The following is a 23,208-nucleotide window of genomic DNA, read 5'->3' as shown; positions in this document are numbered from 1 at the left end:
CAAAATGTTAAAAGCAAGTTTATCTCAAAAGAAAGAACAAGATAGGGCCATAGCCAGAGGTCTAAGTGAAACACATATAAGTAACATGACTGATGGAGAATTTAAAGTAACAATTATAAGGATACTCACTGGGCTTGAGAAAAGAAGATGAGTGAAACTGTTATAACACACATAAAGAATTTAAAAAAGAATGAATCTGAGATGAAGAATACAATAAGCAAGATTGTAAACAGGCTTGATGCTATGAACAGCAGGCCAGAAGAAGCAGAAGAATCAATTAATGCAGACCTAGAAGACAAAATAATGGAAAACTATAAAGTTGAACAAAAGAGAAAAAGAATTATGCAACATAAAAAGACACTTAGGGAACTCAGTGCCACATCAAACATAATGACATTCATATTACAGGAGATGCAGAAGAAGAAGAGAGTAAAGGGTCAGAAATTTCAAGAAATAATAGCAGAAAACTTCCCTAGTCTGGGCAAGGAAACAGACATCCAGATCGATCCAGAAGGCAGAGAACTCCCAACAAAATAAACAAAAGCAGGACAACACCAAGACATATTGTAATTTAATTTGCAAAATACAGTGATAAAAAAAAAATCTTAAAAGCAGCAAGACCAAAGTCCTTAACTTACAAGGGAAACTCTATAAGGCCAGCTGGAGATTCCTCACCAGAAACTTGGCAAGCCAGAAGAGCGTGACATAATCTACTCAAAGTGCTGAGTGGGAAAAGTTCTGCAGCCAAAAATACTCTCTCCAGCAAGGCTATCATTCAGAATAGAAGGAATTTTGTTTGTTTCCCAGACAAACAAAATCTAAAGAAGTTCATGACCACTAAACCAGATCTACAAGAAATATTAAAGGGGACTCTATGAGAGCAAAGAAGAGACCAAAAGTAACAAAGGAGGAGAGAAAATGTCCAGAAACTACCACAAAACAAGTAATCAAATGGCAGTAAATACATATCTATCAATAATTACTTTGAATGTAAATGGACTAAATGCTACAATCAAAAGATACAGGGTGTCAGAATGGACTTAAAAAAAAAAACAAGATCCATGTTATATACTGCTTACAAGAGACTAATTTTTGACCTAAAGACACCTGCAGCTTGAAAGTGAGGGTGTGGAGAGATATTTCTCATACAAATGAATATAAAAGAAAGTCAGAGTAGCAATATACATGTCAGACAAAATACACTTTTTTGTTCTTGTATTTTTTTTATCCTGCTTTGGTAATAGGGTAGTACTGACTCCATGGAATGATTTTGAATGTGTTCCTTCTATTTCATTATTTATAAGATTTGATAAAGATTGTCACAAATTATTATTTTTTTAATGTTTGGGAGAATTCATCAATGAAATCATGTGGGCATGGGTTTTCCTGTCCTAGGAGATCTGGGGTTCCTAGTTCAACTTTCATTCTTGTTATTGGTCTAAGAATATTTCTATTTCTTGGATTCAAGATTCATGATTCAATCATGGTAGCTCAAGCATTTTTAGGAATTATCTTTTTTTTTCTAAATTATCTGATATGTTAGTATGTAATTGCTTATAGTAATCTGTTATCACACTATGTATTTCTGTGGTTATCTGTTGTATTGTTTGCTCTTCCATTTCTCATTTTGGTTTTTGAGATGTCTCTCCCTTTTTATCTTAATGTAGTTAAAGCATTGCAACTTTGGTTTTTTGAAAAAAAAAAACTGGCCATTACTTTCAACATTACATTATTGTTTATTTTGGTCTCTATTTTATTTCTGATTTTTCTCTGTTATTTCCTTCCTTTACTAAATTTCAGCTAAGTTTCTTCTTTTTCTAGTTCTTTGTGGTGTTAAGTTTATTTGAACTTTTTTCTTAATACAAGCATTACAGCATCAATTTCACTTTAACATCTGCTTTTGCTGTATCCCATAGGTTTTAGAATATTGTGTTTTCTTTTTCTTTTTCGTTTTGATACCTATTTTGATTTGCCGTGTGATTTCTTATTTGGCTGATAGCTTGTAGAGTAGTGTGTTAATATTTAAATGTTAATATTTATATTGTAGATTTTCCAGTTTTGTTTTATTGTTGATCTTTAGTTTTGTACCACCTTTGTTGAAAAATATACTTGGTATGATTTCAGTCTTCTTAAATTTGTAGTATTTGTTATGTCTTTTAATGTGATTTAACCAGGGGATTATGTGTGTACTTGAAGAAAATCTGTATTCTATTTTTCTTGGATGGAATGTTTTATATACACTTTTAGAACCATGTATTCTTTTTATTTATTTATTTATTTTTATTTATTTATGATAGACACACACACAGAGGAGGGAGAGAGAGAGAGAGGCAGAGACACAGGCAGAGGGAGAAGCAGGCTCCACGCTGGGAGCCCAACGCGGGACTCGATCCCGGGACTCCAGGATTGCGCCCTGGGCCAAAGGCAGGCGCGAAACCGCTGAGCCACCCAGGGATCCCCTAGAACCATGTATTCTGAACTATGTTTCAAGTTAAAAAAATCCTAAAAATAAAAAATTAATCACTTTAATTGAGGGTGCTCACTTAAAGCATATCAGAGGGGTGGTGGGTGAAATAGGTGAAGGATATTAAGAACACACTTATCATAATGAGCGCTGAGTAACAATGTATAGAATTGTAGAATCATTATGTTGTACACTTGAAACTAATATAATACCGTATGTTAACTATAGTGGAACTAAAATTAAATGGAACCTTACCATTAAAATGGTAACCCCTAAAAGACACTATGACCTGAATGCTTTATGTCTCCCAAAAATATGTTGAAATCCTAATCCCCAACGTGATGATATTAAGAGATGAAAGCATCTGGAAGGTTATTAGGTCAGAAAGGTAGAAGCTTCATGAACAGGATTAGAGCCTTTATATATAAAAGAGACATCAGAGAGGTAGCTCACTCCTTCTGCCATGTGAAAACAGTGAGAAGGCAATGGCTATGAACCAGGACTCAGGGCCTCAGCAGGCACCAAATTTGTGGGTTGCTTGTTCTTGAACTTCCCAGTGTCCAGAACTGTGAGAAATTTCTATTGTTTATAAACCATCCAGTCTGTGGTATTTTGTTATAAGAGCCTGAATGGGCTAACACAGACCTTCAAGGAATCTCTAGGGCTTTGATGTTCAGAGAAAATCTGTTTTCTCTGCTCAGTGCTTATGATTGTCCTTAAATTGCTTTTTCCCTTTATCTCAACCTGAGACCCTTGATAATACATACATGTGACATATAAGAAAGTGGAGATTAAGTAAAGTAAGTCTCTCTCTTCAGGCCAGAAAACACTAGAGGACTGGAATTTGGATAGTTGAGTTTGTCCTGACACTCATTTATTTTAGACACTCATCATTATGGTTTTAACTGTGAAGAAAGGGAAGAGTCCCTGGTTCTCTTCTCCTCATATCTCAGAGCTCTGGATCCTGAGAGAGCATCTACAGCAACTAGCTGGATGTGGTTACAAAACATAAACAGGGATGTAAAATACAAAGGGTAGTATAGGCCAGAAGCCTGTGTAGGCAGAGAACATCTGAGTGAAATTAGAGTCTTAAATGGAGAAATCTTTGTGAAATTTTCCCTTGAATAGGGTAAAGCAAGACTAGGATGAGCAAACAAATACAGTTTAGTTGGTGTTATTGTGTTTGTTTGTTTGTTTGTTTGTTTGTTTGTTTTAAGCTCTGGATTGATCTATAACTTCATTCCCTAATGAACCCAAAACCAAATTCTCTGGAAGCAGATAAATACCTGAACCTTGACAATACTTAATTTGTTACCTGATGTATTCTGTTTTTCCAAGAACATTAAAGATAACCATTCATCTCATTAGTGCATTAACAATATATGGTCAGCTGATGTTCCTATTCCTAATGGCTATAGTTTAAGGAATTTACAAACTCTATGAAAATTTTTCTAAAGTTTATCTTGAAAAACTATTTTAAAAGTGTTAATATACTTTATTTAGCTATTATAATTATAATTATAATTATAATAGATTTATTAAATGCTTAAAATATGAGATATAGAGCTAAGCACTTGATATGAATTATCTCATTTAACTATCATAATAACCATGAAATATATCTCATTAGTCTCGTTTTGTAGTTGAGCTAACTTCCCTAGGAGTACACAGCTTTTAGTGGCAGAAAAAATAAGCACTGAGAATATCTAGCCCCAGACTCTTATTCATTTTATTAGGTACCTACAACTGTATAACAGATTATACCATGAACTTAGAGGCTTAAAATGACATAGAGTAGTGATCCCAGAGTTTCTGTAGGTCAGGAACCCAAGTACAACTTAGCTGGCTTTTCTGCTTTGGGGTCTTCACCAGGTTCCAATACAGCTCTCGTTTAGGGCTACCATCTCATCAGAGGCTCAGCTGAGGAAAGATGTGCTTTCAAATTCCCCCAGTTGTTGGTAGAATTCACCTCCTCATGGTTGTAGGACTGAGTTTCCTATTCTGTTGCTGGCTGTCAAGTGAGGGCAACTCTTGACTCCTAGAGGCCACCCCACCTTTTTTTGTACCTGACCCTCTTCACAGAATGTCTTACAAAATGGTAGTTTACTTCCTTAAATCCAACAAATAAGAGTCTTTCTAATGCCAGTCAGCTTGGGGTCTTATGTACCATAAACAATCACAGAAGTGACTTTCTACTACATTGGCTATAGCCTATGGTTAAAAGCAAGTCCCACATCCTGCCTGCATTTAAGGGGAGGAATTATACAAAGGTGTGAAAACCATGAGGCAGCCTTACTGACTTTAAGGTCGTTCCACCACAACCACTAGGCAAGTAAGAGTGGAACTGTGCTTGTGCCAACTTCTCAATCTTTGCCAAATCTGTACGCATCTACTATTTTAAATTATATTTAAATATTCTAAATTACATATTTTAATTGCCTTTATTTTCTTAAGCTGACCCACTTTTAAAATAAAGAGCTTTTATAACACAGACATATAGAGAAAAATCAATATTACTTGCCATAAAAAGAAGGTAAAACAAAGCAAAATAAAGGCAAAGTAAAAAAAAAAAAACACAAAGATTTATACTGTACTATGTATTTACCTATATGGGCTCACTTAATTGTCATGCAATTCATGGTAAACAGTATCATCCTCTTTATTAAAAATACAGAAACTGAGATCCAGAAAAGTTTGGTAAGCCATTCAAGACAACACAGCTTGTAAGTGGTTGTAACAAGATTCAGATCCATGGCAACTGGCAGCCAAAGTGCACAAGAACTATGGTCTAGCACTCAACTCATCATGAATCCCAACTTTCCTGGTTCCTTTTCCTTTTCCTTACTCCACCTGTCTCCTCAGCCTTTCTCCTAACCTCTTCAACCCCAAGATCCATCTTCAAATACCAGACATCAATACAATATAAGAATGAGAGCAAGTATGCCCAGGTTTTACTGCTAGCTTTATCTCTTGTTGGCTTTTTCCCCTGGGGTAAAGTATTGCTTTGCCTCAGTTGTCTTATCTATAAAATGGGGGTGATAATAGTAGGAGCTTAATAAATAGGAGTTAAAATTTTAATACAGTTTTTATCACAGTCTCAAAGAAAAATGTCCAAGTCACCTAACCTTGAGTATTGTGTGTTTATTGCAGTTAGGTTTTCAATCCTTCTAGGGAACAAGTGAAAACAGAAAAAAATTTGACAGAATGCTTTATTTTGCTTTTTTTGTCTGTTTTTAAAGCTTACTATAATTAATCATGTTTGAGGGCAATGCCCTTGAGTAGGACTGAGAGGATGGAGTCTTGTGCCCAAAGAGTTGGCCTTAGCTAGGAGGATGGTCAGGATACCCTGAGCACTAGAGGGAAGGTTGTTCATGGGCACAGATGCAGGCAATGGTGTCCCTGCAATAGGAGGAACTTGTGGTCATTCTTTTCTTATTGCTTCAAGGACACTGCTCTGTAAATTCTTCCTTCATGCTTCTACAATGTCGATTTTGCCTCTCAGGTAAGTGATTTATATTAACATGAAAGCATGCAATTATTTCTCCTATCTTCAATAGAAAGAACTCTTTCCTGATGCAACTTCTTACTCCAGTTATCACTCCATTCTCTCTTTCAAAAGACCAATTTATCCCTGCTGACTCCAAGTCTTTTCCTGCCATTCTTTCCTGAATATACTTTGGTCATGCTTTCACCTCCACCTCCCCACAGAAATGTTCCTTGCCCAGCTCACCAAACTCCACATTGCTAAATTCAATAGCTAACTTTGGTCCTCATCTTTCTTGCTTCATCAGCAACATGTGACATGACAGCTCCTTCCTGGGCACCACACCCTCTGAGTTCCCTCCTGCTTCCTGCTGCTTACTCTCTACCCTCCAAATTCACAACACAGGTATGCCCCACATTCAATACTCAGATCTCTCTTCCATTTGTAGTCATTCCTTTGGAGAGTTCATCCCAATGTGTATCTCCCAGTCAGAGCTCTCCTGTATTCCAGATTCTTCTGTCCTACTCAACATCTCCATGCTTAACCTGTCTACGAGAGGACCCACACTTTTCTGCATCCCTGTAAACAGCAGCTCCTTCCTTCCAACTCCTTAAATGAGTAGTATGTAACAGATAAACAGCCTGTGACTCTTCTCTCTCACATCACTTACCCAACCTATTTGAAATTCCATAAGGTCTACTTTCTACTCTTATCAGCATCTCTGCTGTGTGTTTGAACAACCCACCATCCTCTTCTTCCAGAATCCTTGCAACAAATCTCCTAACTGATCTCCCTGCATCTGTCCTTGCTAGGACTCCCCAAATCAATATGTAACATGAATGACCTTAATAAAACAAAAATCAGATTTGTGTCATACCTCTGCTCAAAACTGTCCCAGGATGTCCTTGTCACTCAGAAAAGCTAGTATCCCAGTGACCACTAAGGCCTGATGTCATCCATCTGCCTTTGTCTCTCTGGTGTAATTCTTACTATTTTCCACCTTGCTCAGTAACTCCTGTTATATTGGCCTCCTCAGTGTACCATGAACACACCACGGAAGCTTCTGCCTCAGGGCCTTTGAACTTACTGTTCTCTTTTCATGGAAGAGAGGCCTACCCTTGCCAACTTCTACAAAGTTATAAGCCCCTTCCAACACTTTCTGCTTTACTTTCTTCCCCACAGTGTTTATTGATATTTTATGTATATTTACTTTTTTTTAAAAGATTTTATTTATTCATGAGAGAGAGAGAGAGAGACAGAGACAGAGACACAGGCAGAGGGAGAAGCAGGCTCCATGAAGAGAGCCCGACACGGGACTTGATCCCAGGTCTCCAGGATCACGCCCTGGGCTGACAGCAGCGCTAAACTGCTGAGCCACCTGGGCTGCCCATATTTACTTTTTAATTTTGTGCTTCAGTTCCAGCAGAAAAGGGCTTTTTGTTTTATTTACTGCTGAGTTCCTAGTACTCAAAGCAGGGCCTGGTGTAGAGGGAGCGTGCAAGTTTGGTGAATGAATTAACTATCATCAAAATGGTATGATTTATCTAATTATAGTTATTTTGTAATTACTAATGAGAGAGGTTTTACCCCCATGTTCTGTGTGAGTCTAAAGAGAAAAAGTGCTTCATTAATACAACTACTACTCACACATTCCAAACAATTCAAAAGTCATCCACAATTTGATTATTAATATGCAGGAAAAGATAAACTTCTCACTGATGATAACCATTATTTCAAAATAGGTACCAAAGGGCCAGTGATGGGCATACAATTTAAAATGAAAAAAAAAATCGAAATGGAAAATGCAAATAAGTAAATATGAGTTTACCTTTAAAAAGGAGATCTCTTTAAATAAACACTAAGCAGCAGATCATTTGGACCTAATAATACTTTACTTGGGAATTTTGCTGTGGACTACTTTCTCTAGGCTAATCTGGAAGATGAGTTACAGAATATTAAAGACCCAAGGTGCCAAAAGCAAGCAATTTGCTGCTGACTAATCAGGCAGAGACAATTTTTTTTTTTTTAGTAAAGATCAAATTTGACTATGTCTTCCCTTTTATCATGAATTGAAGATTCTCCTAGTTGTTTCTTGAAATTCAGCGTTAAAAGAGATGATGATTCTCTTACTACCAAAATGTTCAAAGACAGAGCCTGTCTTTACCGATGTGCAGGCAAAAACCTTAAGTCTGTGAAACATGTTTTCCATAATTGTTAGGCATCATGACACACACTGAATGAAGAAAAACACTAATCATAAAGTGTATTTAGTGTTAAGCATTTCAGACATGTATGGATTCACACCAGGCTTTCTAGGTTTTCTTTTTTCTTTTCCACCCTTAACTAAGTTCTTCGTTTCCTGTATAAGAGTGAAGCAACGTCTGGAAACTGAAATAGCTATTAATATTATTGTCTCTTTGCTATACCTGTTTATATAACACTTGATTTAAATAAGAGTGCTTTTGATGGCTTCTAAATCTAACAACACAATGTAGATACAAGTTAGTTATTCAACTAAGGGACATTTTATTTTAATTATTTGTGACAGGGAAAAAATGAATTTATCCATCATTTCCTGCTGCCTCCCAAGCAGAGAAGAACCTGCAAAGGCCCCTCTTGCTGAGCTTGCTGTGGCTATGAGAACACAAAACAGAGCTCAGAGGCTGAATGAGAGTCAATTGTGCCATGTATGCAAAAGGTGTGGGCTCCAGGAAAGACTGGAGCGGGGCAGTGGGAAAGTCTGCTTAGAAGGAAGGTTCCAGAAGGAGGAAAACCTAGTTGTTGGTAGTGGATAGAGGATTGTGGGGAACAGGATAAATAGGAAAGCTGTCATTCAGGGAAGACGTTTCAGAGGGAAAAGTTAAAAGAAGTGCTTAGATTAAGTTTTTATGAATTTTTCTATATGGTGACACCACCTTTTTTCTAATTGCTGTTTTTTTCTAGCATGCATGAAACAAATACCTAGCTTCTAAAATTTCAAAAAATTACAAATGAACAAAATCAGCTTGTATACAACCCAAACCATATAGCACACCATGGGTAGCACAACTGGGTAACACAATTCTCTGCTGCATGCTTTAATTCCAGGAGGTGGATACTGTAGCACAGATGATATATTAGGACACACAGAAGATGTACTATCTTTGTAGTACTGAGTATTATTCAGAAGTATTGGGCTTTTTGAGTTATAACTAATAAGTCATAAAATGGCATTAAAATGATCTAGGCAGAAGAAACCCCAGTAATGGAGAACATAGTTACAAAGCTTAAGATAGAAATCTCTCAGTAATTGAATAAAGCCACCCTGTTTTGATGGGAGTTAAGACTCAGAATCAGAATGGATTCGAAGAAAGACTTTCATTATTTAGGATCATGTGGCAATTCACATTGCTTGATATAAAAACTCTGAATAAGAAAGAAGAGTAAGAGATGAAGGAATGATTTTTTAAGGATAAGAATATTAATGCACTATCAGTGTTAAGAGAAGAGTATACAGTTGTCTCAATAGGCACTTAACAAGATTTATCAAAGATGTGTTCTGTGGGTAGAACAAAGATTTTCTGGAACCCCACAAAAGTGGAAACAGCAACACAGTTAACTCAGTGTGTTGCTCCAAGGAAATCTCCAACTGAGACAGTCTTCTGAGGAACCCGGATTCACTTTCCAAAGAAGCAGAACCTGTTATAGCCACAATCATCTCACCTTTGTTTTTTGCTTTAAGATCTATTTATTTATTTATTTGAGAGAGAGGTAACAAAAGAGAAAGAGTGCACATGAGAGAGCACACTTGTGAGAGGAGGGGCAGAGGGAGAGGGAGAGAAACGGAGAGAAGTATACTCTGCGCTGAGCCTCAGCTGGGAGCTATACTCTGCTCCATCTCAGTACCCTGAGGTCACAACCTGAGCAGAAATCAAGAGTCAGATGCTCAACGGACTGAGACACTAAAGCACCTCTCGCTATTTTTCTAATTCCCTTTTTGGAGAAATACTGCTTCTGTTTTCATAAATGCTCAAGAGTTGAGGTCAGTCTAACAGATCTGTAAGAGTCCCATATATCTAAAGTGTCCCAAGATCAGCTTGCAACCGCATGTACCATACAAAGAAAAACCTGGATGTCTGATTTCAAAGATCTATCCCTTCAGCCTTGATGAGCAGAATCAGAAGCAAACATTTTTAACTGCCAGTATGTTCTCCTCATTGACTATGAAAAACTCCAGAAGTTTTGCAAAATGTTTAAGGGAAATCTAAGAAGAGTTACATCGTCTAGCTAACAGGACCAGGTTCTATAAATGAGCATGGTATTCTGGGGTACACAACAATCTCATTGTGGGTTATTGTCAGAGGTGTGGCTGGGCCTTGGGTACCTTCCTTGGTAATTTTTCCCTTGAAAATCTCTAGACAGAGAAGGGAGGAAGGGGAAGAGAGAGAAAAACACAGGTAACTCTTGAGTTATGGAACCTTATTAAAAAAAAAAAAAAGACTTCTGAATGTCTCTTAAAACTGGAATCATTTTCTAAATTCCAGGTGTTTTTGGCCATATCAGCCAGACAATCTCTCCTGGTATATGATGATGTCCAAGCTCATTACATTTCCTGAAATGGAAAAAGAGTCTCCAGAGTGGGACGATTATATCTTATCCAAAGTTTTCTTAAATCCATGCACTAGAACCCTCCAATCACAAAGAGCAACAGTAGACATAGGAAGTCAGGTAAAAAAAAAAAAAAGAAAAAAAGAAAAAAAAGGAAGTCAGGTAAATCATAACACTTTGAAACAAGTGATTTAATTGAAATGGAGTATTTTGATTTTAATGGATTCTTTTGGCATTAAAATGCTCCCAGAAGCAAACTGTGCTTCAAAAAACTAATTATTGGAACACTCCCCAAACATCGCAGACTGGCAAACTCTGCCCAAATGAAGTGTTCAGTTAACATAACAAACATAACATAATGGCTTATTTTTTAATTGCCTCTCGATATGAATAGATGCATATTTGTGTTTCTTCTTATCCAAGTAAACTACGTACCTCTTTCTCCATTTGTAATCCTTCTGCTCTAATATTTCGTTCAAACACTTCTCTCTTTTCGGTCTGTGGGTTAGATTTTCTGTACACAAGAATATAGTCAATCCGACACTTTCCATCTCTGAAGTAAAGTCCATTTGATTTGTTTTTTTCTGGCACTGTCTGCACAGAAAGAGAAAGAAACCAGTTTAAGACACTCATAAAACTGAGCCTAAGCCAATATTAAAGAATTAGAAGTCAATGAGTTTTCATTGTGTTTTCTCAAAATTACATTCTTATTAATGAAAAATGTAAGCAGTAGGGAACAAAAAATTAAAAATTGGAAAAAGAATGCAGTGAAAGTGAAAAAACTAAAGATACCTAACAATACCAAATGGTGGCAAGGATCTGGAACACCTGAGAATGATCATATTCTAAAAGTGAGAGTGAAAACCACTATACTTACTCTGGAAACACACTAGCAATATCTTGTAAAACTGAACATCTGCATAACACAAAACCCATAACAAGACAAATCCTTATTTAAGCAACTAAGAGATATGTATCTATAGCAGCACTGTTCATAGGAATAGAAAATCAAAAAATGTGAATCAATTCAAATGTCCATGGACAGGCAAATAGGTAAATAAATGGTAGAACCATCATGAAGTGGAAGATTATACAACAGTAAAAATGAATGAACTACAGTTACATCTAATAGTAAGCATGAATCTTAAAACAGTATTGATAGAAAAGAACCAAGTCATAGAAGACTTCATGCGACATGATTTTTAATAAAGCACAAAATAAACTGAATCTAGAAAGAAGTTATTAGGGCTGTGGATGTGCATGGTGAAGCTATTTTTAGAGCAAGAGAACTAAAAAAACAAAACAAAACAAAACAAAAATTCAAGAATATGGAACTTGTGATAAGGTAGTGACGAGATTAAAAGTAGCTCTGGTAGTTTTAGTGTTTCTCTAGTTCAACATTCCTCAAACTTTCTGTCCACAATAAGAAAAGACATTTTACTTTGTCGTATCTGTGTACATATGTAACATAACCAGTATCTGAGACAAAAGATTCACAAGACAATACTCATCCTTTCTACTTGTGTATGTGCTAATATTAATTTTCCATTCCACTAAAAATAACTGGAGTTATAACCTACAACTAGGTTGTCAACCTAATTTGAAAACTACCATCTTAGTTATAAGCTGGATAGTAGTTTAAGGTGTTCATTTTATTACAACTATGCTTCAAAACATATATGTAAGTTATAAATATTATTTTGTAGTGAGTACACACATAAAAATTAAAGAACAAAATAATATAATTTCATCTAGGCTCCAAAGGCTTGTTGTAATCATGTACAACACTGAAAGTGACCATCAAGTACAGGCTGGTTAGGCTACAGTCAAGTTTCTCAAGCTGATAGATTTCAAGAACATGTCCATGAATCTAGCAAGGAGAAGTGAGGGGTGGGGGCTGGCTACCTTTTCTGTAGGTCCAGTTTACATCAGGTTTCAAATAGTGGTAGATGGGAGGCAAATAAGCCAGACTCATTAGCAAGGCCATTGCTAGAATGGCAACTTTTTTTCACAAGTGCCATACATGCAACCTCATCCAAAAGGGAAAATATCAGCCAGTAGGGATGGAAATGTCACATCCTATGTCTTGGTACAAACATTTTCAATTGATGATCAATCCTCACTGATTTTTTTTTTTTTTTGGTTTTTGCTTTGAGAGGTACTCAGAAGTCTTCCCAAACAAATGCTTTCTTAACAATTATTTGCTAAGCAAGGGAACTACTCTTGCTTAGATTTAGCACATCAGTATCTGTCTGCAAAAACAAGGTTTCAGCAATGGCATCAGGTTAGTAAAGCCTTAACCCTCCTGAGACTGTTTGCTTATTTGTAAGGTTAGGTGATGAGACTAGGTGCTCTTTGAGATCCTTCAGGAGACCCCTCTTTTATGCCACATCATGGCATTCAACGTAACTGTGTGAAGGGGTGACAAAGGTATGAAGTTTTTCTTTGAAAAAAAAAAAAGTATATGGACAGTAGCAGTAGCATACGGTGTTGTCAGAAAGAGATTTAGGAAGCTTGGTAGAAGTAAACAATTTTCCCTGTTCAAAGGTGACATCCTGTCAATGGTTAACTGGCTCTGGAATAATAAATATAGTAAGAATATGCAATAAAGAAATGACTCTGATTTTGTGTTCCCATTACCTCTATCTAGTGCATATACAAAGAAGGTATTAAACTCCACTGAGACAAAATCTAAGCAAGAATGAATGCCCCTAACAAAAGTTGTTTTTTTTTTTTTCCAAAATGACACATGAACAAATGGATCTATTTACAATTGCAATAAGATTACAGAGGCAAATGGAAACTCAGGGAGGCTTTGAACAGGATAATCTACTGAGAGCTGGTCCATTTTGTGTCATTGTTCTATGTGTTGGGTGATTTATATGAGGAAGTCCATACTTGTAAAGCTTTCTCTCTCTGAGTGACACTCAGAATGTAGATTATCATAAAACGACAGGTGGCTTTAAGGATCTCCCTTTATATAAATGAAATGTCTCTAGGTATAAAAAGGGAAATATATCACTTAGTGAAAGTTTGTTTTAAGCACAGGTAGGTTCAGGATCACTGAAATGTGCTAGACTGATGAAGGAAATCAAAAGAATATAAGACCTGCCCCTTATTTTCCGGAAACCTACAGTTCAATGAGATAATGACTTTAAACAATCCATGGAATATGCTTCACAGATTCCTACCTGGGTGAAATACTGTATTTTTAAGAAATCATACACTTACCTCTCCCCCTGCTTCCAATCTGCTAGCATCATCTGAAGTACTGGTCAGGTTTCCAGGGTGAAGCAAAGAATCATCATCTTTGCAAGGACTGTTGACTGCTTCTAATTCATCAAAAAGAATATTGACATCCTTGGCCACTAAAACCAAAATAAATACGTTACAAGTGGGGTTAAGAATCTGGGATCTTGAAAACAATACCAAAATAGAAAATATCTCCCTGTGGCCTCATATTTTTTCATTGTTTCAATTACACCTTGAATGATAAGTATATTATTTCCTAAGGAGAAAAGGATGTGAGATGTAAAGCATGTTTGATCAAACAGTCTTGATTAGGCAAAATCCAGGACAATGTGAAGCAAAGTATCTCCATAATATAAATATAATTTGCCTTCCATGATAAGAAGAGGTGTTGCATTTTAGTTTTCCTTCACATACTTGTTTAGCATAAAGTACTTTCACTCAAGTCTTCTAAGAACTCATTAACTGTGTTAGACATAAACTTTTAAAATTTTATGATTTTATTCTTCATGAAAATGCCATACAACTTGCTAAGTGAACCCATGTGTGCGCCAACTGCAAGGTTGGGTAAGAGCTGTAATTTTCTTCCTTTGTTACTTCCCAAGGTCTAATAAAGAAAACCTCATACAGTAACAAAGCAGGCAGTTGGGTTTTCTGCATTTCTTCTTTCTCTAATCATGAACTGAAATCATGAAGTTACCCATTTAGGGGGTTTCCAAAGAGACTGTTGATGCCAATATACAGAGCCCTATGTATCAGAGCTCCAGATAAAGTCTATCACGTTCAAATGCATAGTGCCTTGCAGCATACCACAAATGACAGTTCAGTACTTGTAGCTGCAGATACATAGTGCCAGGTACAGGACGCTTCCTTAGCTACTCAAATTACAGACCAACATTGAAGTTACTTTTTCCTTTGATGCTTTAAAAATCTCTAAAGGTTTTTAACCCACCCTAAGCTGCTGCGCAGAATAATCTGTAGATGATATGGTACTATTTATATGTTACATACAGGAGTATTCATCCTTTCATTCAAAAAATTTTTAGAGATATGCACAGAGTTGTGTGATAGCTACACCCTGATGAATGAAAATGACAGGTCTTCCTGCCCTTGTGGGGTTAAGTAAACAAAACAAATAGTCATAGAATTATAAATTGCATTGAGTGCTATAAAGAAAAGAAAAGTTTGGATATAGAGAGAATAGAAATCATTTACTTAGATGACAGGTTCTAAAGCTACATCTAAATGTGTGACTTTAGGCAATTCATTTAACTTCTAAGTTCTTCTATAAAATAGAATAGGCATGGCAATAAAAATTAACATTTACTGCTTACTGTGATAGGCTGCTGATTCATGGCCCCCAAAGGTGATCTAAGTCCTGGAACATGTGAATATGTTACCTTCTATGGTAAAAAGGACTCTGTAGACATAATTAATTCAAGATTCTTAAAATGGGAGATTATTTTGGATTATATGAGTGGGCCCAATATAATTAAAAGGGAGGCAACAGGGTCAGAATCAGAGAGACAGATTAGAAGATGCTATGATAATTGGCTTTGAAAACAGAGGATAGAGCCATCAATCAAGGAATGCAGATGCCCTATAAAGTAGAGAAAGACAAGTAAACAGATTCTCCCCTAGGCCTGCAGAAGGAACAGTCTCACTGGTACCTTGATGACTTCCGACCTCCAGAACTGTAAGAAAATAAATCTGTGTTAAGTCAACAAGTTTGTTGTTAAATTGTGATAGCAGCAGAAGTAAATTAATACACTTACTACATGTTTTTAGGCTCTGCAGCTCCAAGGGAAAACACATTATGGTCTTTTCATACAAATGGGATTTAGGAGCACCTATGCTGTGCCAGGAACTCAAGAAAAGGAATAGTTTTGAGAGAGCACAGTATGTCGTGTTGTGGGGGATGTCAAGAGGAAAGTTAACTTCCCTGACAACCCTAAATAAACTGCCCCTCATCCAGTTATTCTCAATCCCCCCCACCACTACTCATTTCTTCACAGCACTTATCACAAACTGTAATTCAACTCTATATTCATTTGTTTATACTGTGTCCTGGGTATTTACCCTATGAGAATATAAGTTCCATAAGAACAGAGACCTTGTCTGTCTTTTTTTTTTTTTTTAATTTATTTTTTTTTTGGTGTTCAATTTACTAACATACAGAATAACACCCAGTGCCCGTCACCCATTCACTCCCACCCCCCGCCCTCCTCCCCTTCTACCACCCCTAGTTCGTTTCCCAGAGTTAGCAGTCTTTACGACCTTGTCTGTCTTGACATGTGTACAGAGGTCCTGGCACAGCCCTCAACATACATTTGTTTAATGACAGAATGATGATCTCAAGGTGGACATGGTCTAATGATGTCTGAGAGCCTCCTCTTCTCCAATAGCCTATGGTTCTAAGACCTTGCACATACATTTTTCCTAATGCATTTCTTATTCACAAGCCAGGAGATCCACAATTTCAGGTAGATACTAATTTTTAGTAGACAGTGATTCAATTTCAAGTAGATATTGATAAGACTTGAACAGAAGGATAAAAATATTTCAACAACATAGACCTGATTACTATTCTAAACCCCACCACTTAGCTGTGTGAACTTGTGCTCCCATTTCCTCACTGGTGAAACATATGGAAAACTCTCTCATGGCGGCTAAGAGGATTCCATGAGATCATATGTATGTTAGTCTGACACACGGCAGATCTGCAGGAAATGCTGGTTTATTGATTTTAGGCACTGGGACTTAAGTTAGCATTTGAGCCTTATCAACACAAGATAGCAGAAGAGGTGAGGCATTTACAAATTGGAACAGTGGTTATGAGGGGGTGGATTGGGGTAAGGTGTGAAATAAAAAAACGAAAGAGCACACTGAGATTCATGTTTAAGTGACTGACTGGCTCACCCTCAGGACAAACTCTTGAATATCCATCATCCATCAGTGAGAATTGCCCCTTCGCTTTTGCTAAGGACAGAAAATTACCAGAACATCTTCTACCAGCATCACCCTCTGGTGTTGGTACAATCGGTTCAACAAGCCCTATATATTCTGGGGTTCCCAACTGGACCATGTTGCCACCCTGGAGATATATGGCATTGTCCAGAGACACTTTTTATTATCATGGCTAAGGAGAGGGGGTAATGCTAACATCCAGTGGGTAGAGACCAAGGATACTGCTAAACATCCTACAAGGTACAGAATAGCCCTCTCCAAGAGTTATCTAACCCAAAACATCAATAGTGTTGAGCCTGAAAAATTGTGTTCTACATTAAAGACCCAACTATTTGATTCTAGAGGGACCAGCTAACTTGGAAAAGGAAGAGAAGCCCTTTGTTTCCCCTACACCTGCCCATCAGTATTATTGTCTGGAAGTTGTTAGGGGGCTAATGTTACCTAAGTGCTCAAGGGAAATCAGGTTGTTGTGCAACCTGATTTTTAGAGAATTAAGTGATATTAAGGCACCATTATCACCTGTCAGCCTCTCAAGAGCCTGAGCAGGGATTAAAGACGCTTATCTGTCAAAAAATGTTCAGCTGAACACAGGATCAGTAAGAAGACTATAGAACAGGTAGCAATTATACAGAGAGAAGAAACATGTACCCTTATCAATACTCCACTATTGTTACTGACAGAGCAGCTTTACAAGTGAAGTTTTAGAAACCATGTACAATATCCTTGGATGCAAACTTACATCATTTCTTTAAGGAGAAAAATAGCCCCAACTTCCAAAATTAATCAATTTTTAAAAATCTGTTTATACAACCAGTACTTGGTGGGTGCCTACCTTACCTGGACCCTATGCTGGGCTATATCAAGTACTGGACGCGGCAGCCATGGCCCCTGTCCTCACAGAGCTCACCATCAGTGACCGTGGCAGTGGGGCCTCTCCATCCAGGGCATGGATATGACAAAGATCCTCTACATACAAACAAGGTTACTTTTAATGGATCCCCTCACTTTCATCATACTTCTCCCCTCCCCAAAATGTTTGATAATTATCTGCTTAGTAGAATTCTGCTATTACGTCCATTAAATAAGAAAGAACCAAATGTTCTGAGGAGTTAATTAAGAATGACAAGAGGAGAAGGACCCCTGGGTGGTTTAGTCAACTAACTGTCCAACTCTTGGTTTCAGCTCATGAATCTCAGGGTTGGGAGATCAAGCCTGGTGTTAAGCGGCCATGTCGAGCTCCTCACCTCAAGCTCCTTACTCAGTGCAGTCTCTGCTTCAGATTCTTTCCCTCTCCCTCTGTCTCTCCTCTGTCCCTTTCATTCATAAACAAACAAATAAATAAATAAAATCTAAAAAAAAAACAACAACCCAAAACAAAAAAAAGAATGACAAGAGGAAAGAGAATGCAAAAGTTCCATGCAACCCAGAAACAGACCTGCACTGCATAAACTTGGGAAGGGCTATGTGAACAGAATTGGGAACGTGAGTGGCAACAGGTAGATGCCGTACATTTGGAAAGCAAGAAAGAGGCTCAAATGATTCTCCTTCACAAAAAAAAAAAAAAAAAAAAAAAAAAAAAAACCCACAACCCCCCCCCCAAAAAAAAACAAAAAACAAACCCAAAACAGGCACTCAGCCTAAGAAGACCAGGGAACAAAACAGTAAAGACTTACATATAACAGCTACACAAGACTCAAGAACCTCAAATTGCCTGGGAGACCAAAAATCTGGTCAAGTCTGAGTAAAACTCAAACTCAGCATAGGGAAGTGATTTCTGTAGGCTAACTTGTTATACCATTCCAGAACAGAGACAGAGCAGAGAAATCAGAGGGCTATGAGGCAAGTAGATCCTGATGCTCTTTACGTGATGGGAAGGCAAATTTACCTCAACAGTACTGAATATGCTCATTAAATATTGGTGATTATTTATTTAGTGAAAATCATTTGGATTATTAGCCATTATTCATTCACCAGGGGGGAAAAGGTCACAAATATGTTTCAAGGGCTCAAATAAACAAGTTAAGTATCTTCTGACATTTGTTTACAGAGCCAGTATTTAGGTTAGCTGCTAGAGGTACAGACATGAACAAGACAAGTGTGGATGAAATCGAATCAGTGCCACAAAGGCAAGGAAAACAAAAAGTGTGTCTTTTAGAGAGATACCAAAAAATCAAAAAGCTCAACTCACTGCTTTTTTAACTCTATTCCTCAAATGCAGGAGAAAAACCCCACACCGGCATTATAGTACAGGAATACTTACATCTCAATATTTTCTAATGCAGAGAAAATAAAGTGAAATATTAGGCCACTGAAGACAACACGAGAGGACCGTGTAGTGTAATCCAGGTATCTATATTTGTCCTCCAGAGGGCCAGTTCATTTTACTATTTTTGTCCCGAGTTCCCAATTATTACATCTGATATTCAGAATTCTGAAGATATTGCATATTGACCTCAAAGCCTCATTACAAAACATGAAAAAAAGAACACCTTCAGCAATAATTTAGAATGGAAAAAATGGCTTGTTTAAATCTTAATTTGAACATTTAGCTAGCTGTTTTATAACAAGCTCATCTTTACATCTAGCCCTAGGGTCTTTTCTAGGTGAAGGCCCAAAGCAGTTCTAAAATTGACATAAGGACTGGCAAATAGGAGGTGCTCAGTGCCCATTTTTAAGTAAATAAAAACTAGTTATAAGATTCTATCCATTTTTTTCTCCATTCTAGTTATCTTAGTGCAATTGCTTGAAAGTATCTGTTTCTCTCTCAGAGATTGAATATGAAGAAGTGGGAAAGAAGACACTAAGCAGGGCACTCACTACATTGTATTGAGGACTTTCAGGTCTGTTTTCCCTTTTTGCCCTCAAAATACCTTAGGCAAGGGGATTATGAGTAAGAAGCCATGTTCAGAGACACTATGTAAGTAAGTGTCTCTCACACAGCTAGTAAGTGACAGAGATGAAATCTAACCGAGTTCTTACCCTTAAATCCATGTTGTTTCTAACTGGCTCCTTATTTCTGTGGAAAGCATCCTACTGTTCTTAAATCATGTTTGGCTTGGGGTGCGTGGGTGACTCAGCCCATTAAGCATCCAACTCTTGGTTTCCGTTCAGGTCATGGCCTTGGGGTCCTGGGATAGAGCCCTGTGTTGGGCTCCCTGCTCAGTGGGTCTGTTTCCCCCTTCTCCCTTTGCCCCTCCCGCCCTCTTCCTCGCTACTCATGCACTTGCTCGTGCTCTCTCTCTCTCTCTCTCTCAAATAAATAAATCTAAAAAAAAAAAAAAGCCATGTTTGGCTTTCAAGCACAGAAGTCCTTTAACTGTCATCCAACTATATTGTCATCATTTTAATATTTATCTGAATAAACCTAGACTTTACATCTGTCACTGAACAAGTCTGACACTTTAAAAAATTTAATATATCAAATGAAATGTTTTTAGAAATTCAGAGAAACACACAGACTCAGCACAGCTTTGAGGACCTTAGGCTGGAATTTTAAAGACCACACACTAAACATTTGTATGATACCAGCAAGCCTAGGACTCTGCTCAATATGCTTCAAATGAATCTTATAACGTCCCTAAGGCAGACACTGTTTGGTTTACCAATGAGAGGAAAAAAAAGGGCCTAATTTGGAAAACTCCAAATAAAGTAATTGGAAAAGACATAGATCCTCCTTTAGCTAGTTTTATTCCTTTCCAAAGGCCAGTGGCTTTCCAAGTGTGTTTCCTGTAACCCCAAAATCCTTTTGGAGGAGCTTCAGGGGCCACCGAATGGACAAAGAGGAAATTGAGTGGGCTATGCCCTCTACCCCCAGCTACTCCCAAACAACTCAGTCACCTGCTTTAAAGTTTGGAAACCTCTGCATTACAGCAACAATTAAATGGCTGTACTAACACCTCTCCAAAGAAAACCCAGGGAAAGAAAGCTAGGGTTCTAATTGTTATAGATACGAAAGTAAGCATTTTTTTCCTGCCATGGGCAGTTTACTTGAAATACTTTATTTTTTTTAATTTTTATTTATTTATGATAGTAACAGAGAGAGAGAGAGAGAGAGGCAGAGACATAGGCAGAGGGAGAAGCAGGCTCCATGCACTGGGAGCCTGACGTGGGATTCGATCCCGGGTCTCCAGGATCACGCCCTGGGCCAAAGGCAGGTGCCAAACCACTGCGCTACCCAGAGATTCCCTTGAAATACTTTAAAATTTAAAATATATCTTCGCAAAAAAAAAAGAAAAAAGAAAGAAGTTATAACATTTTTTAAAAATGTGGTTATTAAAAAATTTTCATTGGCATTTCCTGGCTCAGTAATAGTACCATTTATTAAAAAAAAAAACATAGACAATAGCATGGGGCACCCACAGGACAGTCTGTTACAGGGCAAACATCACTGACTTGTTCCTGGGACAGCATGTCCTATGGACTCTTCTTATGAAGAGTTTTTCTTTCTACTACTTCATTCTAAAGAAAAGGACAGAGACCTTGATTACTTCTATAACAAGGCAGATAATAATGGTACCTCTTATGACCTGAGAATGATACTTAGAAAAGAACCAAGTACCTAATTCAAGCTTTGCTCAATAGCCTTGGTTACCTTTTCACCATGTGAAATGAAGCCAATGATATTCTGCATCAAAGGTCTCAGATTCTCCTGACCATAGCTTGTTCTCCTTCTTTGGAAAGAATATGGATTCAGACAAGCTTTAACGTCTTTATCTTTTTGGTGAGAATAATACAATGTACCACATAGGATTGTTGAGAGGAATGACAAGGTACAGCCAACATTTATGCAGTACTTGCCATTTGCCAGGCACCATACTGAGGGCTTTACTAGATTTACTAGATTTACTCTAACTATGCCCCCCTCTATCAGATGTGGAAATTAAGGCAAATAGAGTTCAAGACTAAATATAATAATATGTGTAAAAGGTCAACCACAGAGTTGTCAGGCAAGATTATGTGTTCAATATATGTCAGCACCTCCCTCTTCCCCATCTTCCCCTTTGAAAAAGCATGACCATATGGATTAAAAATAAAATTGGAAATCAGGGCTCAAGAAATTGGATTCAAAATGACTCACTGGATGTCATTGAGAAATGACTCAGTCTCCACAGGCACAGAAGCACAAGAATGCCACCAGTGCAGGAACGGCACTGCATTTATATAGACACATATATAAGTACAGAGGGTCAGACTACAGGATAGCAATGATCCTTCCAGGATCCATGTTCCTATTTCAAACACTTTGCTTTTTGCTCTCTCTCCTTCATTAGGACCTAAGGGACTACATAACACAATAACGTGCCATGGTATGAGTGCCATGTGAGAGTCTCCACAGTCTATATCTATATATATTAGATATCAAGAAAAGAAAAACTAAGGACAAAGCAGGAGGGGTGATGGGTGACAAAAAATGGGGGGAGGGGAGAGGAATGATCTCTAGAAAAGGCTGGACACTGTTAATAATTTAAAGCAAGAATTGAAAGGTTGAGTATAACCTTTGAATGATATCTTTCTTATTGGTTTGCTAATATAATAAATGCCCATACACATACACACAATCACCTGCTTCATGCACCATAGAGCTTCAAATTCTCAATCTAATTTTAGAATGAAATATTTCTAAATGTCTACTTCACAAAAATGTCCAGATTTTTAAAATTGGGTGACTAAAAAAAAAGCAGAATATTTTTAATTGATATTATAGTACATAATATAGTAGGCACTAAAATCCTTGGACTGTTAGAGGGTATGAACCTTACTAGGCAAACTTAAGAGTAGGAATTGACCTCATGACCTCGTCATCATTACATCAAGTTAAATCTGTCTCTAAGTCCCCACTCCAATGGGCCTGGGAGACCATTTAATTCCAGTTATTGCCTGCCAACATCCTCACCCCTCTACCTCACCTATGCAGGACTGTAAAAGGTTATGGAGGTTTTATAAACAGCAGAATATTTGAGACCACTCAGATCTCCAAGTCACACTACTACTGCTGAGCCACCCACTTTACAAGTCTAGAATAGAATTCACTCCTTCATTTGGGGAATATAAATAATAGTGAAAGGGAATAGAGGGGAAGGGAGAAGAAATGGGTAGGAAATATCAGAAAGGGAGACAGAACATGGAAGACTCCTAACTCTGGGAAACGAACTAGGGGTGGTGGAAGGGGAGGAGGGCAAGGGGTGGGGGTGACTGGGCGGCGGGCACTGAGGGGGGCACTTGACGGGATGAGCACTGGGTGTTATTCTGTATGTTGGCAAATTGAACACCAATAAAAAATAAACTTATTATTAAAATAAATAAATAAATAAAATAAAAAATGAAAAAAAAAATTCAAGTGGAAAAAAAAAAAGAATTCACTCCTTCACTCGTTCATTAACAAAATTTGTTGAGCAACTACTATACCCAATACTCTGCTTAAGGTACTTGAGATACAACAAAGGAACCAGAAGATGAA

General features: G+C 37.4%; 1 protein-coding gene across 10 annotated transcripts in view; it reads right to left on the bottom strand.

Moving 5' to 3' along the window:
* ANO4 (anoctamin 4) overlaps window positions 1-23,208 on the bottom strand; it is a 404,339-nt gene that overhangs the window by 183,664 nt on the left and 197,467 nt on the right. For all 10 annotated transcript variants that reach the window (XR_007402264.1, XM_035699361.2, XM_035699362.2 and 7 more), the window contains 2 exons: window positions 13,767-13,903; window positions 10,971-11,129 (listed from right to left, as the gene is read on the bottom strand). Coding sequence is in view for 9 of the 10 variants with exons in the window: in XM_035699361.2 (XP_035555254.1) it covers window positions 10,971-11,129; window positions 13,767-13,903 (296 nt within the window). In the remaining variant the exon portion in view is untranslated. The remainder of the gene's footprint in view (window positions 1-10,970; window positions 11,130-13,766; window positions 13,904-23,208) is intronic.

The sequence above is a fragment of the Canis lupus genome, chromosome 15 (genome assembly GCF_003254725.2).
Source record: "Canis lupus dingo isolate Sandy chromosome 15, ASM325472v2, whole genome shotgun sequence".
Classification (NCBI taxonomy): domain Eukaryota; kingdom Metazoa; phylum Chordata; class Mammalia; order Carnivora; family Canidae; genus Canis; species Canis lupus.
This window is presented reverse-complemented; position numbering and strand designations above follow the sequence as displayed.